A 26,122-nucleotide genomic window follows, 5' to 3' on the forward strand; every position below is an offset into this window, starting at 1 on the left:
CAAAAAACCGTGTAACTTGCCATCTCTAATGGTAAGACCTTTCATCTGAGTCTAATCTTATGGATATCGCTGCAGCCATCTTTGAGGAATCAAAGTGCGTTCAAATTAAAGGTTTTTTCTCACTGAAACACTTCCGGCGGGAGCGGGTAATTTCTCCGGGATTCGTTTCGTCGTATGCCATTTCGTCGAGAGTCGTTTCGCCGAAAGGATCATTTTGACGAAAATGTAATTTCGAATACTTCACATTAATTATTGGAAAACTACAAATTCTGGCTATTCATCAAAAATATTCATTTGTTTCTTTTACATGTCTTCTAGATAATTGATGTGGTGCAGTCACATAACCGAAGCCTACATGGCCACATAAGCATGTAACCGCATCGTTTGCCTGGCCTACTCAAAGCTAGGTTTCTAGTTAGGTCCGAACAAGCGGTAGCGAGGACGAAAAATAGCGCGAACACTTTCCTGGCAGATACACCAAAACAAATGCTTTGATGCTTAGTAGCTATAATAAAGTTAACAAGTTTTCTTGGGAATTCTGTTCGGAGGATCATGTATCAATCCAAAAGAAATATTCAAGAGAGTAGTTTTTGTGGATGTGAGATATTTACACAGAAAGAAATAATGAAATTTATACGATTTGTAAATCAATAGTTACATGAAATAGACATAGGTTGAATCGAAAGTTTGGTTGAAAACCGTCATCGATGCAAAACTAAATTAGGTTGCATTGAATTTTCAATTAATAGAATTAATTAAATAAATTATATTGAAACGTACAAAATTGTGATGTAACATTAAGTTTAATTGCCTGCTTCAAATATGTGCATGAGAATAGATGTAAATTCACAAAATATTTTAACTGTGTATTATAGGTAAACAAAACAGGCGTAAATACTATCATCTATAGTTTGTCTTCATTTAAAATAAATTCAAATTACGATATTGAGACAATTGAATTGAAAGATTCAGAAAAATTACTTTTTCGGCGGAATGGCACTTGGCAAAGCTTTCGACTCATCAGTGCAAAACAGTGTAGAGTTTGACACTCGTACTGTATTGATGGTTGAACTGTCACGGTTTAATTACAACTGTTTTGTGTTGAGGAGCCGAAGACGAGACCCAAGAAATATATGAATAATTATGCCCTCTTGGCACAAAACAATAAAGATTACGCCTATAAAATCTAAGAATAATTCTGATAAAAAAATAAATGCACAAAGATGCGAGGAAAGCAGGTGTGTGAACAAAACATGTTTTTCTTTGTTATTAATAGCTTTCAGCTTTATTTCTTGTTGTGTTCCGAGTTCAATAAATCCCGCGCTAGAGAAAACTTTTTTTTGAGGATTGCGACGCAACGCTGAGCACTACACTGCTTTATTTGTAACAGTGTAGTAACCAGAGCTGATATCTGTCACTATTAGCTAGCAACATTGTACGATAAAGATTGGATAGCTCTACTGGACAGCTGCCAACCAGGCTCTACAAATCACCAATCACCATGTATTGAGTGTCCGAGAAAGGTGTGCCAAACACATTTTTTGCCCCTCCAAAAGATTTATTGGAGTGGCCATGCCCTCCCAATATTTTGGCAACTGGGATAAACATTTTAAAAATTGCTACAAATATGTTATGATACAACACTTTTTTCTTTTATCCCCGAAGTTCGTCTCTGTAATCGTTCATATTGATTAACTAAGTTACTACACTTTTTAATCTAATTTAGTACAATGTGAAATGTACTATACTTCGAATATTGGTTATTACTAGAATAGTAAGGAAAAGGTTTGTGATCGTGTCAAAACATTCGGAAGAGAAACTAAACTTGCTTACATGGTTGCTTTTTATTTGCTCTAACCTCCCCGTTCCCTTTATAAGAATGTTTTATATATTTAATGATACGTAGTAATAATTTTTGTCTTAACCCCAATATTTCATGGAACTAGCCGCCCCTGGCAAGAATAATTGATATTATCTGCCTTTCTTCTGTCACTGCTTATTACGATGTGATTAAGTAATAATATTTTATTTTTTTACTTCAACAGAGATTAGGAGAATGAGAGAGAACATAAAAAGAGTCGACTTTCTTTGATTGAGTATACTTCTACTTGGTCATAGAACTATCAAGTATCTCATTTGACATTCACTTTCACAGTACAGATTACTGTTGACGATGATTTTAGTCAGTTTGTCAAGATCATTCGATTTGACTGACAATTTCCAACTTTGGTAGTAACTAACTAAAAGACCAAATTACAGCAATCGCAGGTTTCGCGAGTCACGCTTATTCTGAAAGTCATGAAATCACACAAGTACGTGTGACTCATTCTCAGGTGTCGTATTCAAAGCACAAAAAAATCCTAGAAGCTTTTACCAAATCCTCGGTCATTACTGATAACGTTTTAGCAAGGTCAAATCTCGTTCCTCCAGTAGAAGCTTTCTGTTGACATAAACATGAAGAATGCATCGATTCGCAATCATTTCACCTATGCGTGACGGACGCAGCAGTGGACTTGGTTTGCATGCTGGAAGGTCCGGTTCATATTACCAACCAACAGAAGGTTGATGGTCAATTTCAGAGATTTTCGCTTGACGAAATGTAATCCTGGCATTAATTTCTCCATTTCGGACGTTTTTAATTTGTTAAAACTGGACCGTTCGAGACAATAAATCGATCACGACAAAAGGGCCTAACTGTAAATGACAGTTTCTCTTTGTTTACTCTTTCTTTCACGATTTACCGAATTGATTTTTACCTTTTTTTATAAGTATAAAAAATAGGTATAGAATTCGCTCAAACTTTCGAAAAATTTTCCGAGGCCCGGAGGGCCGAGTGACATATACCAATCGATTCAGCTCAACGAACTGAGCAAATGTCTGTGTGTGTGTGTGTGTGTGTGTGTATGTGTGTGTGTCCGTATGTGTGTTGTCAACTAAGAGGTCGAGATCTCAGAGATGGCTGGACCGATTTTGATCAAACTAGTCGCAAATGAAAGGTCTCCCCGTCACCCAGAACGCTATTGAATGGTTTTGAGATCGGATGTTTACTTTTTGAGTTATATGAAGTTTTATGTCAAAATTTTCAGTTTTTTGACAATATCTGTCACAATTGACCTTGAAACCAGAATGTGTTTTCAGACTTAGATTCCGCACGGTGATAGCTATCCAACAAGCCATAGATTGTTAAAATCCGTCCATTTTTAACGGAGATATCGATATTTTTGGGTAGGACATATTCCAGTAGTAGGAGTTTCACGCACTTAGTGATAAAGCGATTTTTCTGAGCAAAGTGAAACACGATTCTTTATACTGTTACATACAATTATTTCTAAGTAACAAAAAGACTGTGTATAGCATCTTTTTTCATGGCAATTTGCCTCGAACCGATTTTAGCACGGTTCGTTTTTGGCAACAATAACAATAATAAACGTTCGAATATGATATATATAAACCAGATGATGGCAGCATTTTCGAGTTGAGAACAATGCCATGATTAAATTTATTTAAACTACTTACAGCAATAAATGCTGGAAGAACATAACACCCATATACCATTCGAATCAGTTCGTCGAGATCAGCAAATGTGTGTGTGACAAATAATTTCGCTCAATATTCTCGGAGGTGACTCGACCGTTTTCTACAAATTCTGATTCATTTGAGAAGCCGTATACTCCCAAACAAGCATCCTGAATTTCATTTGGATCCATTCAAAATAATATAACAAATTTTTCTCGTAGATGGCTGAATCGATCTAAGATTCAAATTAAATCTAAGAACCATCTAAGATTCAAATTGAAGGCCTTAAGATCCTATAAAACATCTCGCTTTTTACTCAGATCTGACTTCCGGTTTAGAAGATTCAGGGTGATTAGTATAGAAATGTCTATTCCACGTAAATTAATCAGGTTATCGGGTTTGCAGATTTGGATAATTCATAACCAAATGAACTTATTTCAGTTTTAGTGTTTTTCAATTTTTGATTCAGAAGGTACTACGATTTCTCAAAGATGTCTGCACTGATTTTCAAACATTTTGATTCAAATGTAAACTGTACAACTCCTTAGGTGAATTTAACTGACTTCGGCTACATCGATTTTCGAATTCTGGTTCCAGTCCGAATCGTTTCTCAAAGCTCACTCGTTTTCTCAAGAAATGCCAACTCGAATTTCAAAAACGAAAATTCAAATTAAAGGACTTACGGTCCAATACAAAATTGGTCAATTTTATCCGATTCTGACTTCCGATTCTAGAATTACAGAGTGATCAAATTTCAAAATTCGAACCGATGTAGAAGGTGACAATTCCAAAAAACTTGAAAGTTGGACTCAAAACTATTGCAATTTATTCGTTTTTGGCCATACGAATTGGTTTGGGTTATGCTGGTTCCTGAATACCGGCTCTGGAAGTACCCTAAATAACTGTAAACTCTGAAGTGAAACTTACGTTGACATTTCATGGAATGTTCAATCAACTGTCACAATTTTCGACTCAATATTACAGGGTAATGAGTGATTAAAATCTCAATTTGCCGCTTGAAATGACGGTCAATAAAATAATGCCCTGAGAACTAAAACACCAAAGAATATTAATGCAAAAAACACATGCGGATTGATAAAAAAAAGTATCATCTCACTGCTAGGTGGATTAAGCTCGTTTTTATTTGACGCCTTACTCTTCGTAAAACTTTGAAGTTGAAGCAACAGGCTTTCGATTTATATTGGAAACTTTCAAGAAAATGCAGTTAGGCCCTTTTGTCGTGGGACTATCGAAATAACCATTGTGAGTCATCCCGTTTACAGTACTAAGAATCAATAAATAATTTGCGGAGAAAAATGATGATGTTTTTGTAGACATTCTCCATATTCTTTCAAACCAATTGCAAAATTTTTAAATCTAAACATTTTATATGAAAGTCGTTTACTGAACCTGCGCCATCAACCTACGAACAAATTGGCATCACTGTTCTCGACAGTTAGGGAAATTTATGAGAATCACTCGCGGAAAGAATGTTCGCTTTCCGCTCGAAGCGTGTTTGCTTTCAGCAGAATTTTGTTATGGTTATTATATATTTATCGATAAAACCAGAGCAGAGCAAGTCCGGTGCGAAAGGTTCACTGATAGCGAAGTGGATTGTGGTGTTGTTTGTTACCGCTACTTGTTGCTCGACGTTTGTCACAGTTGTATCACGTGTACAGGTATAATATGAAGAGTTTTGTTTGTGAATCGAGTTAGTCGATGTCAACTACCAAATTGATTAAATCTACAACTTGAAGTATTTGAACCGTTTCCGAACCCATTGAATAAGGTTGTCCACTACCAATATCATTAATTGGTTCAACACTATCTCAATTTTCCTCAATGAAATACTATGGTCCACGGTCGATGACACCAAGAAAAGGTCAAGCAATGTCGATAAGGTCAATGTCGAACAAAAAATTAACCCACCGCGTGCGTCAATCAGCTTAGATCGAAAACCATTTTTTTTGCTGTTTACTCTATCGTGAATCCAATTAAAAAGAAAAATGAGTTATCAAAATAACCGGGGTGACGCACAGTAGTCCAAAACTGCGACAATGCGCCAGTATCGTAACTTATTGATATATTCAGCAATGTTTTTTTTTCTTTTAATCTGTAACAGCACTTTAAAGTGTTCTACAATGCAACGAATTTTTTAAACACCGAATGCTTGATAGAACTTCACATTCACTAAAAAAAAACATTTATCGATATTATACAATATTATCTCCTGTACGAGCTTTTAGTAGAATATAATGAACTATCACTTTTCAAATTATCATTTTTTTTGTTTCAATTATAGAGGCTTTAACATTAATGTCATTCGCCTCTTCGGGCCAGAAAAACTTTCTGATCGTATGTGCGGGGTTGGGAAACGAACCCAGGCGGGCGGCGTGAAAGGCATCGACTTACCCATCACGCTATACCCGTTCCCCAAATTATCATTTAATAATACTAATAACATCGATAAAGACGTACGTATTCGGTATATAAAGGATGATGACCGTAGTACATGTGTGTCACGTGGCACCGTCGGAATAATACTTCGTAATTAATGAAATTAACTCGTTTTCTTTTAATTTCCATTCCGAACGCGGAATGATAAGAGAACAGTTTGTTAAAAAAACAGATATTCATTTAAACATTTATAGAATAGCTACGACTTTGATTTATGCCAAGGTTGGAAGTAAGACATTTTTGTTTAAAATAATCATCACTGTTTAAATGAGATATTTATTACGTTTAAAAATTTGCGTTGTCTTTAGTAGCTAATAACCCGACTAAAAGCTATTTTTATCTTAAATATTCGTCACGTTAAGTAATTGTCCAGAATGATTTAAAAAAAATTGTTTTGCCCACTACACAGGTAGTTCATAAAATCTTACGATAATGCCGTTTACATTAACAAATATTTATGAATATTGAAAAAAAACAAAATTACGTCAACAATTGATGGCTAGAAAATTATTTATTTTATTTTTGCAAAAACTATTCAAAAATTACATCGAGCAGAATATTCTCTTCTGCATATCATTCTGTCGAAAAATAAATAATTAAAAAAAACGATTGCAATGGATATAAAGTGCATTAAAGTCGTAATTTGAAAGTGAAAAAACCTATTTTAATCCACCTAGTGGTGTAATGATGCCTTTCTCATATTACTCATAACATCAAAAATATTCATTGAATAGAAATAGGAAAGTTTGTTCGTGCTTAATCTAACAAATTCTACAAATCCTGTTTACCCTGTAGTTCCGGAACCGGAAGTAGTATCCACAACAAATTTAGGAATTTCGTATGAAACTGTAAGATATTTCCTTTGAACGTATAAGTTTGTGAAAATGAAAATCGACGCCCAGTCTTGAAGGAAAGGGAGTGAAATTGATCTTGAAGAAAAGTGACTGAGACCCTTTTGCAGTTTTTAATCACCATTTCCAATTCTTCCGAAACCGGATTCAGATGACCGGAATAGCCGAAGTTGGTTTGTTTGCCAGCAACAAGTATTACGTAAAAATTGGAACAGTTTTGAACCTAGTTAAACCTAGACTTACTATCTCATGCTCTATTTCGATTAAATCAACTAAACGAAATCTAACAAACGAAGCGAACCTGCGTTTCTGTTACTTCTGCATATGTAAGTCAAGCTTAACAGCATGAATCAGCAGCATAAAACATGTAGTAGGATTATTACTTTTATTATTATTATTATTATTGACATCATTACACCACCGGCACGGTATTACTGCATTACTAATATTCCATATTTTATTAAATAAATTTGAATTCATTGACATTTATTCTTTATTCTTTGGGCCGTACTGATCATAAAATAGCTATAATTTTTATCAACCGCAGCACCGTCTTTTACCAATATTACACACTAGTAGCAGACATCCGTAACCGTTTCGATTTCTTTATGGCGTGTTCGAAATAGAACAAAGCACTCATCGTTTGTTTTGTGTTTTCTTCTTCTTTCGTTGTGGCACATATTGTCGTTCTATATGGCGATCTGAAAACTATGACATTCATCGCTCTGTAACTCGCGGAACCGGAAGTCGGATCTGGATGAAATTTCACAATAGTTTTAAATATAATAGGAGCTTTAATTCAAATCAAGACATGTGAAAATCGGCTCAAGCATCGCAGAGAAATCGAAAGCTGATCGAAAGCAGGTATTAGTAACTATCAATTGAATGGTCATCTTGCACATATCCAGTTGATGCGATGAGTTGACTGTGATAACTGACATTATGTTCGAATGACATTTTCCACAAATGGAAGATGAAATGATTCCACCGGTCAACCGGTCGACCGATTCTCATAAATCAAACAAACAAGTTAACTGTCCCATGTCACCAGCACGAGCCGTTCGTCACATGGCACTACATGACTATAATTAACTAGTTGTGCACAGTTTACTTGGATCATTCAGTCGTTCGCTCGTTTCAGGAATGCCTAGGTCATGGACCGGTATCGTGTGTCTGTCATGCAATTCCACAAGGCAATCGTTCTGCGGGTGTTGCTTGTTTATGAACTGTCACGCTATCAATTTAAATTCGGCCTATTACGATTCGGCTCAATGGGAAAATTCATTCATAACTCGACAAGCGGTAAGACCGTCGTTGGTAAAACCATTGTAGTAGGACTTTTTACGAAGAGTCGTTCGGGAACAATAGCTCATGTAGTGATTGTACTAGCTGGTGACGTTTAGAAACCATTAAAAAAAACAATAAATCTGCTTGCATAGAAAGTATGCTATTAAACGTAGACACGAGTAGATTGTGCTAGTGGTTAATCTTCTAAAATCACAACCTGACTCAGAAGTCTATTTAGAACGGTTTACTGAACCCAGCAAACTTGTTTATCGTTGTTGATGAAACACTTTTACTAGTGTAGAATAGACGAAGTTATTTTTATTTCGGGTGTTATATTATTAACTGAAGAGCCATGCATACAACGCTGATAAGATGCGACGACTTTCCGTTAGTGGTCAGTAGGTTAAAACATCGACGCATTATTTACTGTTGCGTGGTATTTTTGCATGGTTGTATTGGAAATCTTATGTCAGAGACACTATTGGAAGGGTGCGATGTTCCCGGTACGACGGCGGTTGCACTGTAGCTAGTGATGACTGATGACCAATATCGAATAGCTTTTTGACAAAAATATCATATTCCCAGGATAATCTCGAACTAAATAACTCTCAGTTATTTAGCAGGTCGAACGATCGAAAGATTTGCACGGCATCTTAGGAAAATTCAGGAATATCTACGCACCCGAAAAAGCAAAACGGTTCTTCTAAAGAGATAGTACAATGTGAAATATTAAATAATCAAATATTCCCTAGGTGTTTGGTATCAAATAGAGTACGTACCTAATGATCAAAAAAGAACCGGAATTTTCATTTTAAAATTCCCACGCTTGTCCAATCGGTAAACTTTTATTCTCTCAACTCTCTGGCAACACTTTTATACACATTCTGTCAAATTTTGACGCTTATCGTACGATTAGTTTTTGTTTGGCGTCTATACAAAGAAGTTGAAAAATTTTCGTGTGGCGATTTTTATAATGGATGAAAATTTAGAACAAGGCTCGCCTTCGAAGCGCCATTCGGTCGATTGGGTCATAGATCCACACCTCATCACCAGTTATGATGCATTCGATGAATGTGGGGTCACTATCTGCGTTGGAAATCATCTCTTTGGCCACATCAACACGACGCTGTTTTTTAATGAAATTCAGCTTTTTTGGCACCAGCCGAGAAGCGACGCGTTTCAAACCCAAAACATCAGTTAAAATGTGTTCGGCTGATCCATAAGAGATGCCCAACAACACAGCAATCTTTCTAATCGGTACAGAACAATTTTGCAACACGATTTGCTTTGCCGATTCAATGTTTTCTTCAGTAACAGATGTTGTTGGGCGGCCAGGGATCTCATCATGATCCAATCAGGAATCAGGAATCAGAACAAATTGGCTCAAATGGCACGTTCCCCTTGATATTTGGAGATTTGTGCCTTGCCATCAATTTGTTTTTAGCATCATTTTCCCGATATATAAGAGGGAAGGATTGAAAGGAAATGGTAAGGGTTGGACTAGGAGGATGGGAAAAATTGACGACACAAAAACACATAAAAGCAGAAGTAAATTCTGCACCCCTAAGGGATGCTGAACAATCTGCTGAGGATCACATTTAGTGGAAGCAGAAGGAAATTCTGAACCTCTACGAGGTCCCGAACAGTCTGCTGTTAATAAAACCTCCAACCCCCGAGAGGATTTAGAGATCTTACAAAAGCGACACCATTCTGCACTCCCGGAAGAATGCAGAACGACTCGCAGTATGTACGAGAAGAAGTAAATTCGGTACCCCTCAGAGGATGCCAAACAATCTGCCAAACCCTATTTAAGGTGAATACAGAAGGGATTCATTCACTCCAGGAAGAACGATGAACCCTTCTGACTATAGCTCCTTACCACATTGGGTGAGAAACGAGAGAATATCCTTCAATTTTAGCTCCGCATACACAGACTCAACCATGTATGGAGAACCAAAAACCCGGATACGTAGCTGCGTCAATGCGGGACAGTTACATATCAGATGATATGAAGTACCATAATCGCATTCACACAAATCACACGAATAATACTCAGCACGTTGAATAGTAGCCATGTGATAATTGAGTTTGCAATGTCCAGTCAGAGCTCTGACCAGAATACTTCAATGATACTTGGAGAAATGCAGTAGACACTTTGACATTTTCAGATTTAAATCTGGTAGAAATGCTTTTGTCTGAGCGCAAGTTTGCAAGCTGCGCCAGTAGCTGGCATGTTTGGATGCAGCCCAAGAACGTATCTTGTGCTTTATCCAACTAGTTGAAAGTGGTAAAGCTGGTTCAGGACCAACGAAATCATTCGTTGCACCAGCTCTAGCCAACTCATCAGCCCATTCATTTCCAGTAATACCAGAATGGCCGGGTACCCATATGAAGTAAACAGCATTTGAAATGCTGAGGTCTTCAATTTGAGTTCGACATGCGATCACTTGATTCGACCGTGAGTCATTCGAACTGAGTGCTTTTAAGGCTGCCTGACTGTCGGAACAAAAATAAATACGTTTACCACAGATCCTCTGCTGAAGTGCCGATTGTACTCCACACAGAATTGCGTAGATTTCTGCTTGGAACACAGTACAGCATCTACCAAGTGAATGAGACTGCTCCAGCCTATTTCACGACAGTAGATACCAGCACCAGCACGACCATTCAACAGAGAACCGTCCGTAAAACAAACTATGTGTTCATCAAGTTGTCGTTCCAGACAACCAGACAATCATTCCTAACGAAGAGGATAGCTCACATTGAATGTTTTAAAAGGAAAACTGCTTGTGAGAGTTAGGTCACTAGGAGCGAGTAAATACTCATCCCACGGAAACATTTGAGACCACAAGCGAGTGTGACTGGTAGCATATTCTAATGGGTTACTGTTCCAAAGCCCTGTAACCCTAAGACGGTATGCACAAGATAATGCTTCTTGTTTTAGGAACACATGTAGTGGTTTAATGCACAGTAGCGCCTCTAGAGCAGCAGAAGGAGTTGTCGTGAATGCTCCTGTCATCGCCATTAGGACCATCCTTTGGAGATGATTTAGCTTTGACTGAACTGTCGCGACTTCTCCTTTCTGCCACCATACAAGACATCCATATGCTAAAATTGGTCTAACGATAGTTGTGTAGATCCAATGAATATATCTGGGTTTGAGTCCCCATGATTTTCCAAAAGCTCGTCTGCATTGGCCGAAAGCCATGCAAGCTCTTTTAATCCTGAAATCAATGTGAGCAGACCAATTCAGTTTTGAGTCAAGAATAACCCCGACGTATTTAACTTGATCGACCACAGTGACCCCTGAACCAAAGAACTGCAACGGACGAGCTCCTGTAATTATCCTACGATGAGTGAAAAGCACCATTGATGTTTTGCCCGGATTTACAGATAATCCAAACCTGACAACACCATTGTTCAACAGATCGCAGGGCTTGCTGCATTAAATCAAAGAGAGTGTTAATGCTTATACCGGTCATCAATATATGATAATCGTCGGCAAAACCATAAGTCGGAAATCCAAGGTTATAAAGTTTCCTTAACAAACCATCAGCGACTAGGTTCCATAAAAGTGGGGATAGTACACCACCTTGAGGACACCCACAGACACTCAGCTTTCTAATCTCTGGCCTACCGAAGCGATGATCAAAGAAGTTGATTGCTAAGCATTGCGTGTATCCAGTAAGGGAAAAACCCAAGATATTCCGTTCACGACTGCAATGTTTAACCTCCTGCAGCCATTCAGCCATCGGCACGGAAATACACCTTGACTTAGGAGTTCCTATTTTTGTGGCCTTTTACGACATGGAATAGGAAACCAGTGGATCAATTCTTGGTAAAAAATAATTCCGCCGGATGCCACACGGCTTACCTGTTTGGTGGACTCATACCACCGGTACAGGTGGACCGTAGCGTTATTCTTAGCAGTTGGGAAACCGCTACCGACACTACACGGCTATCTAGGCTGCTCAGAGAGGGAAGTTAACATTGATGGTCAACTTCCATGGATGGCCGAGCAGCCGTAATTATAATGGATGAAAATTTAGAACGCCGTATTTATAATGGATGAAAATTTAGAACAAGGCTCGCCTTCGAAGCGCCATTCGGTCGATTGGGTCATAGATCCACACCTCATCACCAGTTATGATGCATTCGATGAATGTGGGGTCACTATCTGCGTTGGAAATCATCTCTTTGGCCACATCAACACGACGCTGTTTTTTAATGAAATTCAGCTTTTTTGGCACCAGCCGAGAAGCGACGCGTTTCAAACCCAAAACATCAGTTAAAATGTGTTCGGCTGATCCATAAGAGATGCCCAACAACACAGCAATCTTTCTAATCGGTACAGAACAATTTTGCAACACGATTTGCTTTGCCGATTCAATGTTTTCTTCAGTAACAGATGTTGTTGGGCGGCCAGGGATCTCATCATGATCCAAGCTTGTACGACTACCTTTGAAGCGTTTATACTCACCAAAGACCTTTTCTAACATTTCCAACGTTTCGGAACACTTAAATCCATTTGCAACACAACATTTGATGCACGCACGTTGTTCTAAATTATCATCCATTATAAAAATCGCCACACGAAAATTTTTCAACTTCTTTGTATAGACGCCAAACAAAAACTAATCGTACGATATGCGTCAAAATTTGACAGTATGTATAAAAGTGTTGCCAACGTTGAGAGAATAAAAGTTTACCGATTGGACAAGCGCGGGAATTTTTTAATGAAAATTCCGGTTCTTTTTTGATCATAAGGTATTTGAGGAATAGTGTGAAACGTGAAACAGTATGGCAAGTGAATTGCCGATTTCAATTTCCCAGGTTTTCCCCGGTTTTCCTGAAGAGTTGAAAAATAAAGTAGTTTTTGGGTATCTCGATTTAGAAATAGGAAATATTCATTATGCCAAGTACACATAACAATGGGAAGAAGTCGTTCTTGGTTTTCTCATATAGATAGGTTATGCAATCACTGCGAAAACCGATTTTGGAACCAAGGCCCGGAGGGTTGAGTGTCATCATAAATCTAATAAACATAGATTTCTCACTGTACGGTGACACTAACAGCACCTCTAGTGACAAACGGGTGTACTGTTTTCCATTAGCTACTGTGGTTGTGTTAAATGCGCGGGCAACTTTTTGCATGCATTTTAGGAGCATTTACGCACCCATTCTCCACCAGACGGTGCTTTTGGTGTCACGGGTTGCTCAACTACATTACTATTACACTGGGAAATCTATGTTTATTTGATTTATGGTGTCATATACCATTCGAATCAGTTCGTAAAGATCAGAAATTGTGTATGTATGTACATTTTTGAGCGATCATTTGTTTCAGAGATGGTTAAACCGATTTTCTTGTGGTCCCATACGAATTTCATCCGGATCCGACTTCCGGTTGTGAAAAGGGTGAACAGGTGGAGATCTGCAGAGTGAAAATATAAGCTCTGATCTTGATTAGAAACCGTTTCTTCTATTCGACAGCTGTTTTGTTAATTACGCTCTCAGCATCCAATATAGCATTATCAACGAAACGCTGGGCCACAAGACTTTCAAAACGTTTTTGTTTAAGTATGAGGATTCGCTTAATAGAACATTTAAGATTCAGATAATCCTTGGAACGACGTTTAAAAACCTCATCCACAATTTGTCCAAATATTCATCTTTAGAACCAACAGTACCACCCAGCTCAATGTATTCCATCTTTATTTCGTCTGTTACTTTGCTACTAATGTTATTCGTATGTACTAGCTCTTCAAGATAAAAACTCAATCTTTTTGACTATTTCAAATCATTGCAAACGGTGGAAAAGGTCAAAGTCGACAGGTTTTTAAATTTTGTGAATCCTATTGAAATCAATACCAAGATTACAACACAAGTATTGTCCCAAGACGACATTACTGAGACAAATTATGATGAAATTAGGACAACCATTAGCCCACTCGAAAACTAGAAAGCTCCTAAGAATTTTTCATAATTTTATTAAACATGTTACCTGATATTTCTTTTGCAATCATATTATGCAAACTCATTTTGAAATTTAATAGAAATCCAGCAAAAGCATCCGTTCGATGTGCAGTTGTTGATAACAATAAGAAATGCTTTCTGATCAGTTGAAAATTGCTACCAAACCCTTACAATTGTTGAACGAAACATGGGATGTTGGCCCCACCTCCAATGGATTGTGTACCATAAAACCTGTGTGGAACAATACGATGTTTCAAAACTTTTACTGAACTTCTCACTTAAACACAAAATGGAATATTGCCTCCAACTTTTTATTTGTTTAATCAGGAAAATCATGATTTACTGGGATTAGGGCTAGTAAATTTTTTCCGGGATTTCCTACACTTTTGCTATCTGCACTAATTTCTCGGAGATGAGATTAGAGCAAACTTGTACTCATTCGAAAGCTGCAATGCAACTACAGATTAGTGATATCGCCTCGAACTATGATTCACATTTGGTATCTGATATTTAAATTAAAAGTTACAGTTCATCTCAATTCAAATATCCAAAGTCCTAAAGAGTCGATTTTTTAAAGAAAAAAAAACACACATATCTCAAACTAGATGAGCCGATTAAATCGAAGCTAAAGTGAAACATTCTTATCGACGTTTCTTCTAAAACTATTTCACCGAAAGTGTTATTTCGCTGTAGGGGTAAAATCGTCGAAAGCCATTTCGCCGAATCGTACAATAATCTCAGGGGGCACTATATGAAACGGTAGAAAAATATAAATGGAAAAGAAAGACAGCATTTATAAATTTAAACTTAAATGCTCGACATATTGAGCATGTCCAGAGGCTGATTTTAAATATGTCGTCTTTGTTGATACGCTCAAATTGTATATCAAATTGATTAGGAGGCTTGCCTCAAGCGCGTGAAACTCAAGTATTATGAAAATGTAAAATTAGAAATATATAAGCATGAGTATGACTGACCACCCCTGGTTGCTACTCCGTTACTGATCGGGATTAACTGAAATTGTACAGAGAATTTCTAAATGCTCAGACCAAACTCAGGTACAAACGAATTCATAATGATCAATGCATAGCAAGCCATGACAAATTGCGGTGGGTACGACTTCAACAGGTCAATCGAATTGTAAAAGAACTGTTTCACTCATTTCATCACGAACAACCATTCAGGTAAGAAGTGCACCGTACTGGGTGATTCCGTTTCCGAATAATAGTCATAAATGCACAAACCTGGGACTGACAAATCATCCTTCAATGTACATCTTCTGGGAACCCCAGAATTCATTGATCAGTACCGGTGCCGGCGCCAGCCCCGTAGATCGCCAAAGGAATGGGAAGGAATGTTAGTCCAACACTTGTTGATACTAGAAGTAGCCCATAACGTACCGCACCCAGTTGTTTCCACCATGTACAGCGCATAACCTTCAGGTCATGAATATAGTACTTTGAACGTTGGTGATGATGCATGGCCGGGGCATGCCATACGTTGCCTGACGTTTTGGATTATAGCAATAGATCCATTTTTTATCGCCAGTAACCGTTTTGTCTTATTGCTGTTATTTGTCCATGAGTTTGACTAGTTGTCCGCAAAGCAAGTGTACCTTGTTATACAATGCATTACATATGATAGTTTTTTAAAGAGGATATTTTACTACTCTTTCTCAGAAGTAATGGGGTTAGTTGGGGTCGGTGATAAGGTAGCTCGATTGCTCTTGAGTGTAGATGTATATTTGTTCGTTTTCTCGTAAGGCTTGCCAGTGAGAACGAATTACTAACAGTATTGATGCAATGGTTATCTGGTTTCCTTTGTTGATAAGTGATCTACAAAACCATCTTCTGTCGTAATCGAAAGTCACATGAGAGAAAATCTTCCACTATTACCACTCCATGGATACAATCTCTTCATATTAACCAAACTATCTCGATTGAATTTTTGTCCTGCTTCTGGGGGAAGATCAAGAATGCGAATTTTTATTGCACTATATTCATGCACGATATAGTGTATGATGCTGTTGTCTGCTACGATTTTACTTACCTTCGATCTCAGAAGCAAATTGAATGTATATTTCGCTATTACTTTTGTTTAGTCTTATCTCAACAAATTTATTTTAGACGATATGCATTCCTTTTTTAAGTAAATTGTTTTAGTTTTTTTGGGGAAACTCATAGCATTTAGTCACTTTCATCCAAATGTATATTGGATTTTTTTTTATTATTTGGTCCTTGGCGTGCATTCGGAAATTTGACGATTTCCACTTGCTTGCATAATTGGAATTTTACTATCTGAAGCAATTAAAAAAATGTTTAGCTTTTGTAATCTAGAAGCCTTTGCATGTATTTTGAACATAAAGCATCCAATATATCATTTCGGTACCCGAAATAGCAGCTTAGGTGGATGTCGCGTAGAGAAACGAAGCGATTTAATGCGATGTACTGTTTTCGCACCGCATTCACTCTGACAGGTTTGTTTTGATCAAATGTAGAGTCACTCTAATCAAATGCAACTAGCTCGCACGCGTGCCTCGACGCTTCGCGTGACGCTTTCACTCTGACAGCAACCTTAGAGTTGCTAGACGAGTGACGGGAAAAATGTCAATATTGTTTGCGTCTGCTGTTCGTCTATTCATAGCCGTGAACTTGTAACAAGCGAGCCGGGTAGTCATCAAATGTGGGTGTAGAAAGCATATACGATGTAGAATTTCTCTACTTGATTATTCAATTTTTCCCCACGCTCAATGCATTCAATCCAGCAGAAGTAAAATCATTTGAACGGAGAGGTTCCAGTTTGAAGAAATGTTCAACGGTTATATAATAATCTCGATTGAACCTTACAGAATGAGAACGTAACCGAAGAACATTATTAGTGGAAAAGCGAAATATAATCCTTTGACACCCACCCAGCCGAACACAGTTGTAAACAAAAGCCGACCCCGCTCGCAGAGAGTGTGAAGAATGAAACTCGAACTTTTGGTCACACCGCGTGAAGAGTGCTGCAAACTGCATCGCATTTATGTAACAGTCATGGAGCACCACCATCAACAACGACGCTCCTAGCAGTAAGCTTGCACTGAATGGAGAGAATTTTCAAGGTCATCACATTTGCATCCGTCTGTCACGGCTTTGGACATTTTCAGCATCGTCATTTCACTTAAATTAGCTAAGTGCTGCGAAGTAGGCTCGAATGTTCAGGTCGTTCGAGTGGCTTTGTTTATTGAATTATATGGGATTATTGGTTTTATTATTATACTGAGCGTTATTATGTTTGGCTATTATGAACTAGTACGGAGTTCAGACTGTTGAGTTGTGTTTCATCACTCTCAAAGTAGTTCATTTCACAAATTGTATGGTCTGCTTGGGTGCTATTTTTTTCATGATTTTTTTGCCTATATATTGGCCCTTATTACCGTTCTCACTTCCACTTTCACTTTCACTTCACTGTCATATCATGTCATATTCACTTGATTTTACCTAGTACCAATATCACGCACAGTGAAGTAATCACTGTAGTGAAAAAAATGTTGAAAAAATAGAACAAAATTTTGGTGATGTGATGTTCGTAATAATAACAAGCTCACCTGAGTAATTACATTTTTCTCAGAAGCGATTTCCGTAATAAGGACCTACATTCACTTCATTTGATTTCCACCGTGAAGTGATACCGATAATAAGGACCATAATGTAAAATGCTGAGTGGAAACTTTTATGAAATAATTCAAAAAAAAAAGTTTAGTTTTTGGAAAAAAAACTTGAAATAGATAATGTCAGAGACGTAATCGTGAGATTAACATTGGACTGTATTCAAGTAAGGACCATTTGAGTACAAAACAGTTTGCTGGCTTGATGCCTACAATTAGGCAACATGATGGTCAATCTGAATGAATTTGTGTCAAAAAATAAGCCCAAATTAGGCTCAAAAATTAGCCTAATGAAAAAATTGCTTTGTTGAGACTGTTTGAATGTCGAGTGAAAGGCACTACAGCACTAGATGAAATAAGAATAGGTTTTTAACTATTTAGAGAATGTGTTCGTAATAAATGAGATATTGATAACAAACTTAACATTTTTTTATTAGTAAAACAGCAAATAATAGAACAGCGGAAACATTATTAAAAAATCAAACTGAAGTAATTTCTTACTCTTTCGCTGTGTAAAATTATCGAAAATGGTCCCGTATCAATATACTACTGAAAGAAAAGTAGTTCTATGTCAAAATAATTTTCCCATACCATCAGCTTTTCAAATCGACCAAATAATTCTCTATACATTTGCATTGAGCCGGTAAGCCTTCTTGCTGAGTAATAGTGTTTTTGTTTTTAAATTAAACTGCATTGGCGTAGCGGAGGTTGCACTGAAACAGTTTGCGTTACTGTTTATGAGTTTTATTAATTTCGTTCGTTTATTCTTGCCACCGGTATAGTGCAATTTAAAAGCAAAACGTCATGAAATGATATTCCTAGTGATCTAATAATTTTAATCTCATTTTTTATGTTTCGCCTTCGACTCAGCAGTGCATGGCAGTACATATTGAACTGCCACGCCATTTTGCAATTCAACATAACTTGCTTTTAAAACGAATCTTTTGGATTTCATTTGTTTTTTTGCAGCTCACTTCGTACGCGTTCCTTGTCGCAAACTTTAATTGTGTTGTAATTTGATCATATGATATGATTGCATGTTTCATGTCGTATGTACGTGAAAGTGATGGCATTGTAAGAGAGCACGTATCCACCGGGTGACGCCAATCGAGCAGCGACATAATTACTGACTGACCAGAAGTCATAGATTAAAAGGAAAAATAAAGTTTTATCGCTTAATTGTTAATCGAAATTTTTTCCTGTGATTGTCACGCTACGAACATTCATCAAACACGATTAAATAATATCACCAGACTAGCGAGAAGTGACGAACTACAAGTCGCTAGGGTGGCTTTTGTAAATTTGTGGAATCAATTTAAAGTAGTCATCTTAGTTATTTTTTCTTCCCTTTTTACTCCATATGTCGAAACCATAGTTTGAGAGAGATCAACAATCGCTATTCGATGCACTGATTTAAAAGATGATGTGGCGATCGGTTCGCTTAATTTTTGCGTGACAAAAGCTTTTAACATATTCACAATTTTTTTCATGAATTCATCGCAGCCAAGTAATCAGTAAAATAATGGAAAGATACATTAACAGCATAAGACGTTTGACAATTTTACTGTCTGAAAACATAAATTCAAAAAAAAAATCGGGCGAGACGAAGTTCAATGGGTCAGCTAGTACATTATGTTAATATAAAATATTTGTCAAGGGGACGTAAGGGGAGAGAGCATCAGGGCATCAAACGAATTGATGACTGGACAAGGGATTGTGGATAGTCACTTGAAGGAAACTTGTTTTTCTTCTGAATGTTTGACACGATTCTGACGCACCCATCTCAAACAAACCATCAGGCGGGTTCAAGCACGTACAGCGATATACTTCATTCGTGCACTGGATATTATGGCTGGAAGCGCATCTCTCATTCCCATGAAAGCCTTACATATCTGCCCAAACCTTTTTGTTCACTTTTCGGTAACAGCTATAGTAATAGCACAGACTAACAGACATGACAGTATGAGTAAATTCTTATAAAAATAATTTTTCGTGATGCACTAGTTCCACCTATATTGTACTGCGCGAACTATTTACTATCGGTACACCCCTTGTGTTACGTAAAAGTTTTTTTACTAGTTGGTTTCCCCTCGTTTGTCAGCACCGATCAGCTGCTTGCAGGGATGCCTGATTTCATTAAAATTTTTGAAAATGAATCGTCGCAATAAATTATTGGATTACGTTGATAATATATTTAACTTTTTCGCGATGTTGGAAGGTAACCATTTATTTGACTCAACATTGTTCATCTAGACTATTTTTTATTGTGTTGGTAGTTTTCACCCGAAATTAAGTGGCGGCAGACCAGAAGCAAGTGAATATGTATTAAATCTGTATCCTGCATGAAATTCGCATGGACGTATACAAATCAATACATTACAGGTAATTCTGCATGAATGGCAACTCTGTCGGTAAATGAAAAAAATAAACACAGTCTAGATGACAGACAGGATGTTTTTGATAGGTTAACGTGGCGCCATCATGACACATGTGAGTACTGTCCCAAATTAAGGAATATTCGAAATGACCGTTAAAATGATTGAAGAATCTAATTTGAGTGTCCTGTCTGTTAGTCTGTGGTAATAGTATCGGGGTTACTGAAAGTCTACTCACATTCACTGGTAAGTTCTTGAACTGATGGTGGCTCCACTTCACATCACACCACAAATCTTTTGGATTTCGTGTGAAACGATAGTAGAATTGACAGCATTTGTTACCAAATGGTCGTACAAAATGACCCGACTGAAGCAACTTTCTCTGGTCACCCTACATACAAACCCACCTGCTTCCATCTGTCGTTCGGTTCCATAAATCATTCACTTTCACTAACACCGCCACCCCTTTTGCAAATAAACAACCAACTGACAGTGCTTAACTGAAACAAACACGTGTTTGAGCATTGCTCACATCTATGTTGTAGTGATTTCACTGAAACATCATCAAAGCAATGGGCACGAGACGCCGTTGGTTTGCAGTTGTACAGTGAAGGCATCGACTCTCTTTTCCTCGTTCGACGACGATTAAATAGCATATCACAGGAGAGAGCAATGATGGCGCTCGGGGGGTCGTCCGAAATTATGCAACCAGTCACAGCATGCTGGAAGAGAGACATTCGCAAAATGGTAATATTTTGACAAATTCAGCTCGAAACAGTTATTACAAAATAAAACTTAGCTGACCTTGACTGTTACGTTCTCTGGGACTGGGCCCGTCGTTGTCATCTCGAATCAATGGTATACCTCCGAAGCGCATATTCTCTTTTCAGCTACAAACGCGAAAAGTTGAATGCGGTGTTGTGCGGTTCCTTCACTGACAATAATAATTTCGTTTTAGACAGTGCTTTGGAAAAAAGTAGTCAATTTTTGCACGAATAGAGTGTTTCATATGTGTTAAAAAAATAGAGTTTTTCGTCGATTGTGTTTCATTGAATAGCACAAATTTCTCAATACATAGCATACGCGTTTCTGTTAGAATAAAACCTATAGAGTTAAATAATTTAAAAGAAAAAAACTATAGCATATAGCATCAGGCCACCTTTCCCCGGTCAGTTGAACACCTTCATCGTGAACTGATAAGCAAATAGAAAAGACATTGCTCTTACTGCCATAAATAGTCATAACATAGTTCAAAGTGGTTACGTAGAACGACCATTAGTGCCATCCACTGGACACGAGTGAGTCGGCTGAACGCCTCAGGTTCTGGAAAAAACGCCCATTAATATCTAAAGTGACAACGATTTCCTCTTAATTGTTTCCAATTGCTGTGCGGTTTGACAAATTATTAAAGCTCGCATCTTAGTAGTTTAGTGACGACGCCGTACGAAGACGGTCGCACAGCGCAATGGCGGCTGATGATAAAACCAGTGATACTATGAAATCGCTCGGGTGGAAATTTCTCAACAAGGAGACTTTCGGCAATGGTATACAAACTGCTTCTTTCCCCTTCTCTGGCATATTATTGTGTTTTTTTTTATTCATTCGGAAAATAATAATATGAAAGTTTGTTCAATTCGGAAGTCGCTAATCGATTTTTTCTCTGATTTCTTCTATTTCTTCCCAGGTGAACGGGCCAACTATGTAAACAGTCCGCATGTCATCGCGATGGTAGGGTTGCCAGCGAGAGGCAAAACGTATATTTCCAAGAAACTGTCCCGCTACCTGAACTGGATCGGAATCAATACGAAGGTGTTCAACCTGGGCGAATACCGGAGGCACGCGACCGATGCCTACCGAAGTCACGAGTTCTTCCGACCGGACAACGAAGCCGCAATGGCTATCCGTCAGCACTGCGCCGAAATGGCCTTGGAAGATGTTGGCCAGTGGCTGGAGAATGGAGGCGAAGTTGCGGTAAGAGTCAACTTGTGACGGGTTGTTTTGCAGAATTTTGATGTTGATAGATTTAAAAGGGGGTATTGGAATAATAATATGGAGAATGGTGCACATGTCTGATAAGAAGCTAATGATTAGAAATTATTAGATTATTCATAGCACATGTTGGATTACACTAATCCATCGCGTATGGAACGTCGAGTGTATCGAATGATTGATGATGCCTTTTAGATGTAACCAATAGCGATGTTCTATTATTATTCGATCAATTGGAAATCGAGTATTTATTTTTATCTGTGTATACTCAGATCAAAATCTCTGTAACAACTATCATATGAGAAAGCATTTTGGACCTTTTCAGTTTAGAACGACTTTAGATGATGAAACAATACTTATGTTTCAGGTTGTCATTAATAAGTTTGATCGTAAACAGTAATTTCAAAACACTATACTGTCTGCACAATTATTAGACTTTTTTGTGGTATATTTTTCTCCGGTTTTAACCTTGGAGTGCATAAAGCTTCGAAGATAAGTTCGCTCTCCACAGTGACCCAGAATGTGAAAATTATTTTAATGTGGAACACATCTTTATTTTCTTTATAGGGGTGCAAATCAGAAACTCAAGGAAAAATACACGTAGAAATGTGGTCAGGTTTTAAACACTTACAGCTCAGTATATTTTGTATCAATTATTAATATTATTTCATTCTTTGATTGAAAATATTTTTAACATTCGATTTGAATGTATCAAGCCACGTATTTTCAATTATAAATGATTGAAATTTAGATTAGTAGCGAACAGTGTCCTATTTTGTCTGCTAAACATCTCCGGCATATCGGATTTCCCTGCCATAGACGACGGTTTTGAAGGAGTAAGCGATATATCGAAGGGAAAGCATCGCTCTGATTGGTCAATCAACGCAAAAGCGAAGCTGTTGGAAGCACGCGAATCTATAAATAGAAGCGAAATTATAGCTAACGATTCACTCCTACGCATAGCATGCTAGAGGTTGGTTGTTGCTAGACAGCAAGACAAAAAGTGTCATAAAACGTTTTGAAGCTTTAATTGGTATGCTCTGACCTAGTGCCATGATAGCTCGGATGAAATTCCATGTTATGTCGTTTCGCCTGAGAAATTGACAACTACTAGTTGGGTAAATGGAAATAAAAACTGGCTGAAACCAGCAGAGAATTCATCATGAAGAACTCGTACTTTCTGATTACTCCACGAGAGATGACTAGCATTTAGAATCCTAGAGCTTTTTTAGTTGCCTACTGATAATGACTATCTATTTGTGTAGTTTTAATACCAGTTTAGAAATTTTTTTATGTGTTTTGCTTCGCCGGTTTAAGTGATAGTTTACAATGTTGAACACACTTAACCCTATAACTCCGCAACCGAAAGTCGGATCCGGAAGAAATTCAGGAATTCCGTATGGGACCATGAGACCTTTCATTTGAATCTGAGTTTGTGGAAATCGGTCAAACCATCGCTGAGAAAAGTGAGTGAGATCCATTTTGGTATATATGACCACTATTTTCGGTGCTTCCGGAACCGGATACCGGGAACCAGGATAGCCGGAATCGGTTTGTTTTGTTGCCAACTGATAATGACAATCGATTTGTGTAGTTTTGAAACCAGCTTAGAAAATTTTTTACGTTTTTGTTTCGCCGGTTTAAGTGACGGTGTACAATGTTGAACGCACTTTATCCTATACCTCCGGAACCGGAAGTCGGATCCGGATGAAACTCAGGAATTTCGTATGGGACCATGATACCTTTCATTTGAATCTAAGTTTGTCAAAACCAGCTCAGCCATCTCCGAGAAAACCTAGTGAGATTATTTGACACACACATATTTTGTTTAACTAGCCAACATTTTTATTGCTAGCTAAATCCTTAATATACTTCCAAATTCTAAAAATATATTAAGGATATATTTCATACATTAAGCTAATTCAAAAATGTCGAAAATCGATATGGGATTGATATCCGAGTCGATTACTTTTTCAGATAACCGTATAATGTTTGCGAATGTTTCAAATAGATTTCTTGCTAGTTTCTACAAGTTTTAAGTGATATCGCAAATCGAAGTACAGTGAGAGGATTTTGTAAACATGGACGATTCCGTAATTTAAAGCATTTATTGGAAAATAAACAGCTTCCGAGATCACAAAATGTCTTCGTAATAGACTTATAATTCTCTTTGTCACTCCTTTACAGGTCTTCGATGCTACAAATTCTACCCGCGAACGACGCCACATGATCAAGGAAATTATTGTGCACAAAATGGGCTACAAGCTTTTCTTCGTGGAATCCGTTTGTGACGACCCTCAAATCATCGAGCAGAATATAATGGTACGGCATGAACATAAGTTTACTACAAATTTGAACGTGATTTCATCTGAACATTCATTATTATTTTGTTTCTTTTTTCTCTGTCCTTTTTTCTTTGTTCGATTTCATTCCTTTTCTCGATCCTTCACTGAAACATTTCGAACAAATCATGATTGTCGAAAGACAAAGCTCAGAAGTGTTGCATACTTACCGCCGTTGGTATCGAACGGTATAGAGGTGACTATGAATACAGCCCTTATTTCCTAAAACAAAACATTCTGTGTCATTCCAACGTGTGTACTTCTGTCGTAAACCACTGTATAACACTGTTGCGTGTTTGGTTACACACATACATTCGCACCACTCATACTGTCGTCGGTGGTGGGACCTTTGTTAATGTCACGTTGGCGGGCATATGATCGCGGTAAGTGCGAACCAATAGCTCACTCACATCACCGCTGTCACCATTCCTGGTGATTTCATTTCGCTTGGAAAGCGAATCTTGTAAGTGTTTTATAAACCCAAGCATTTTGCGCACGTTTGGTGGATGGTTTCCGTAGCTATCACGAATTCCTCGCAAGAATGCTTCGCTCCAGAGTAGATGTTCTTCGGAAACGTTGCTATCACCGGATGCGATCAGGACCACCGTGCTCATAGTGGCCTCGAACATCCGGTTGATATCACCCTGAACTGATTTGTCCTTCTGGCATTCGCTTTGATCACGAATAATCTCATTTACCGCGTATTCCACTCGATGGCTCCAACCGGTACGGTCCAGGGCCGAGAACAGGAGCTTTGGTTTGTCTCCGGGCGTTCGCAATGTAGACTCATTGTTGACAATGGGCAGCTCTGGAGCGAAGTCCGGGGTGATCAGCAGAGAGGAAAGATCGTGTTGTGTTTTCACTACCTTCGGGCGATAGTTTCTTCGGAAAACCGTTTGCGGTCGTCGATGACTTACGGGTGTATTCATGTTTGTCTTGTTTGCCTGATTTTCGCTAGCTGTTCAAGAGCCTCACGTAGACTGACAATTTGAAACCGGTGTTGCACCAAATGAAAAATAACCGAAACGACTTTGTTGCACATGATTGCTTTGATTTGGTTTTCGATGCATTTCAAAGGACGCAAGCATGGTGACCGATATCAAATTGGTCCGAAACAAATTGGATGAAACTCCTCATCAATACACAATTAGAACTGTTTTCCCTTTAGTACTACTACAAAAGTATTCAACTGTCTTGGCTCTTGCACAGATGAGAATACAAATATTCACATTTTGAGCACTTTCCATTATGTAACACTCACACTTCGAAGATTGTAGAAGAAAATTCAATCAGTACATATATCATACATAGCCGTTTCGTAGAGAAAACCATGCGATAAAATAATTCCAAATAAATCTTTCATTTTCCTTGTATCATGTATCATGCAAACTCCTCCCAGGAAGTGAAGGTAAGCAGCCCGGATTATCGAAACATGAACATGGAGGAAGCGCTGTCCGATTTTCGGCTGCGGATCGAACATTATCAGGAACGCTACGAGCCGCTTGACGAAGAAATCGAAAAGGAACTGTCGTACATGAAAATCTACAACACCGGCGAGAAAGTAGTCGTTCACAAACACGAAGGACACATCCAGTCCCGAATTGTTTACTACCTGATGAATATTCACATCACTCCAAGGACAATTTATCTGACGCGGGTTAGTTTGATTCAGTTCTGTTC

At 37.9% G+C, this 26,122-nt stretch overlaps 2 protein-coding genes across 6 annotated transcripts in view; one reads left to right on the forward strand and one right to left on the reverse strand.

Annotated features, from left to right (window-relative positions):
- LOC131433660 (6-phosphofructo-2-kinase/fructose-2,6-bisphosphatase) overlaps nt 1-26,122 on the forward strand; it is a 52,539-nt gene that overhangs the window by 19,296 nt on the left and 7,121 nt on the right. For 3 of the 5 annotated variants that reach the window (XM_058600163.1, XM_058600162.1, XM_058600161.1), the window contains exons 2-4: nt 21,796-22,082; nt 24,288-24,422; nt 25,842-26,099. In XM_058600163.1, coding sequence (XP_058456146.1) covers nt 21,796-22,082; nt 24,288-24,422; nt 25,842-26,099 — 680 coding nt within the window. Of the gene's footprint in view, nt 1-20,815; nt 20,859-20,994; nt 21,656-21,795; nt 22,083-24,287; nt 24,423-25,841; nt 26,100-26,122 lie in introns of those variants that run through there. The other 2 variants (XM_058600166.1, XM_058600164.1) reach the window with 2 other exon arrangements.
- Nucleotides 24,410-25,434, reverse strand: LOC131433661 (uncharacterized). The gene is made up of 2 exons (XM_058600167.1): nt 24,613-25,434; nt 24,410-24,549 (listed from the first exon to the last, which is right to left on the reverse strand). The coding sequence occupies exon 1, from the start codon at nt 25,369-25,371 to the stop codon at nt 24,766-24,768; it is 606 nt and encodes a 201-aa protein (XP_058456150.1). The 5' UTR covers nt 25,372-25,434; the 3' UTR covers nt 24,410-24,549; nt 24,613-24,765.

Source organism: Malaya genurostris, chromosome 3 (genome assembly GCF_030247185.1).
Source record: "Malaya genurostris strain Urasoe2022 chromosome 3, Malgen_1.1, whole genome shotgun sequence".
NCBI lineage: Eukaryota > Metazoa > Arthropoda > Insecta > Diptera > Culicidae > Malaya > Malaya genurostris.

Coding starts and splice junctions, on each gene's coding strand:
- LOC131433661 (XM_058600167.1), bottom strand. CDS start 25,371: ATGAATACACCCGTAAGTCATCGACGACCGCAAACGGTTTTCCGAAGA.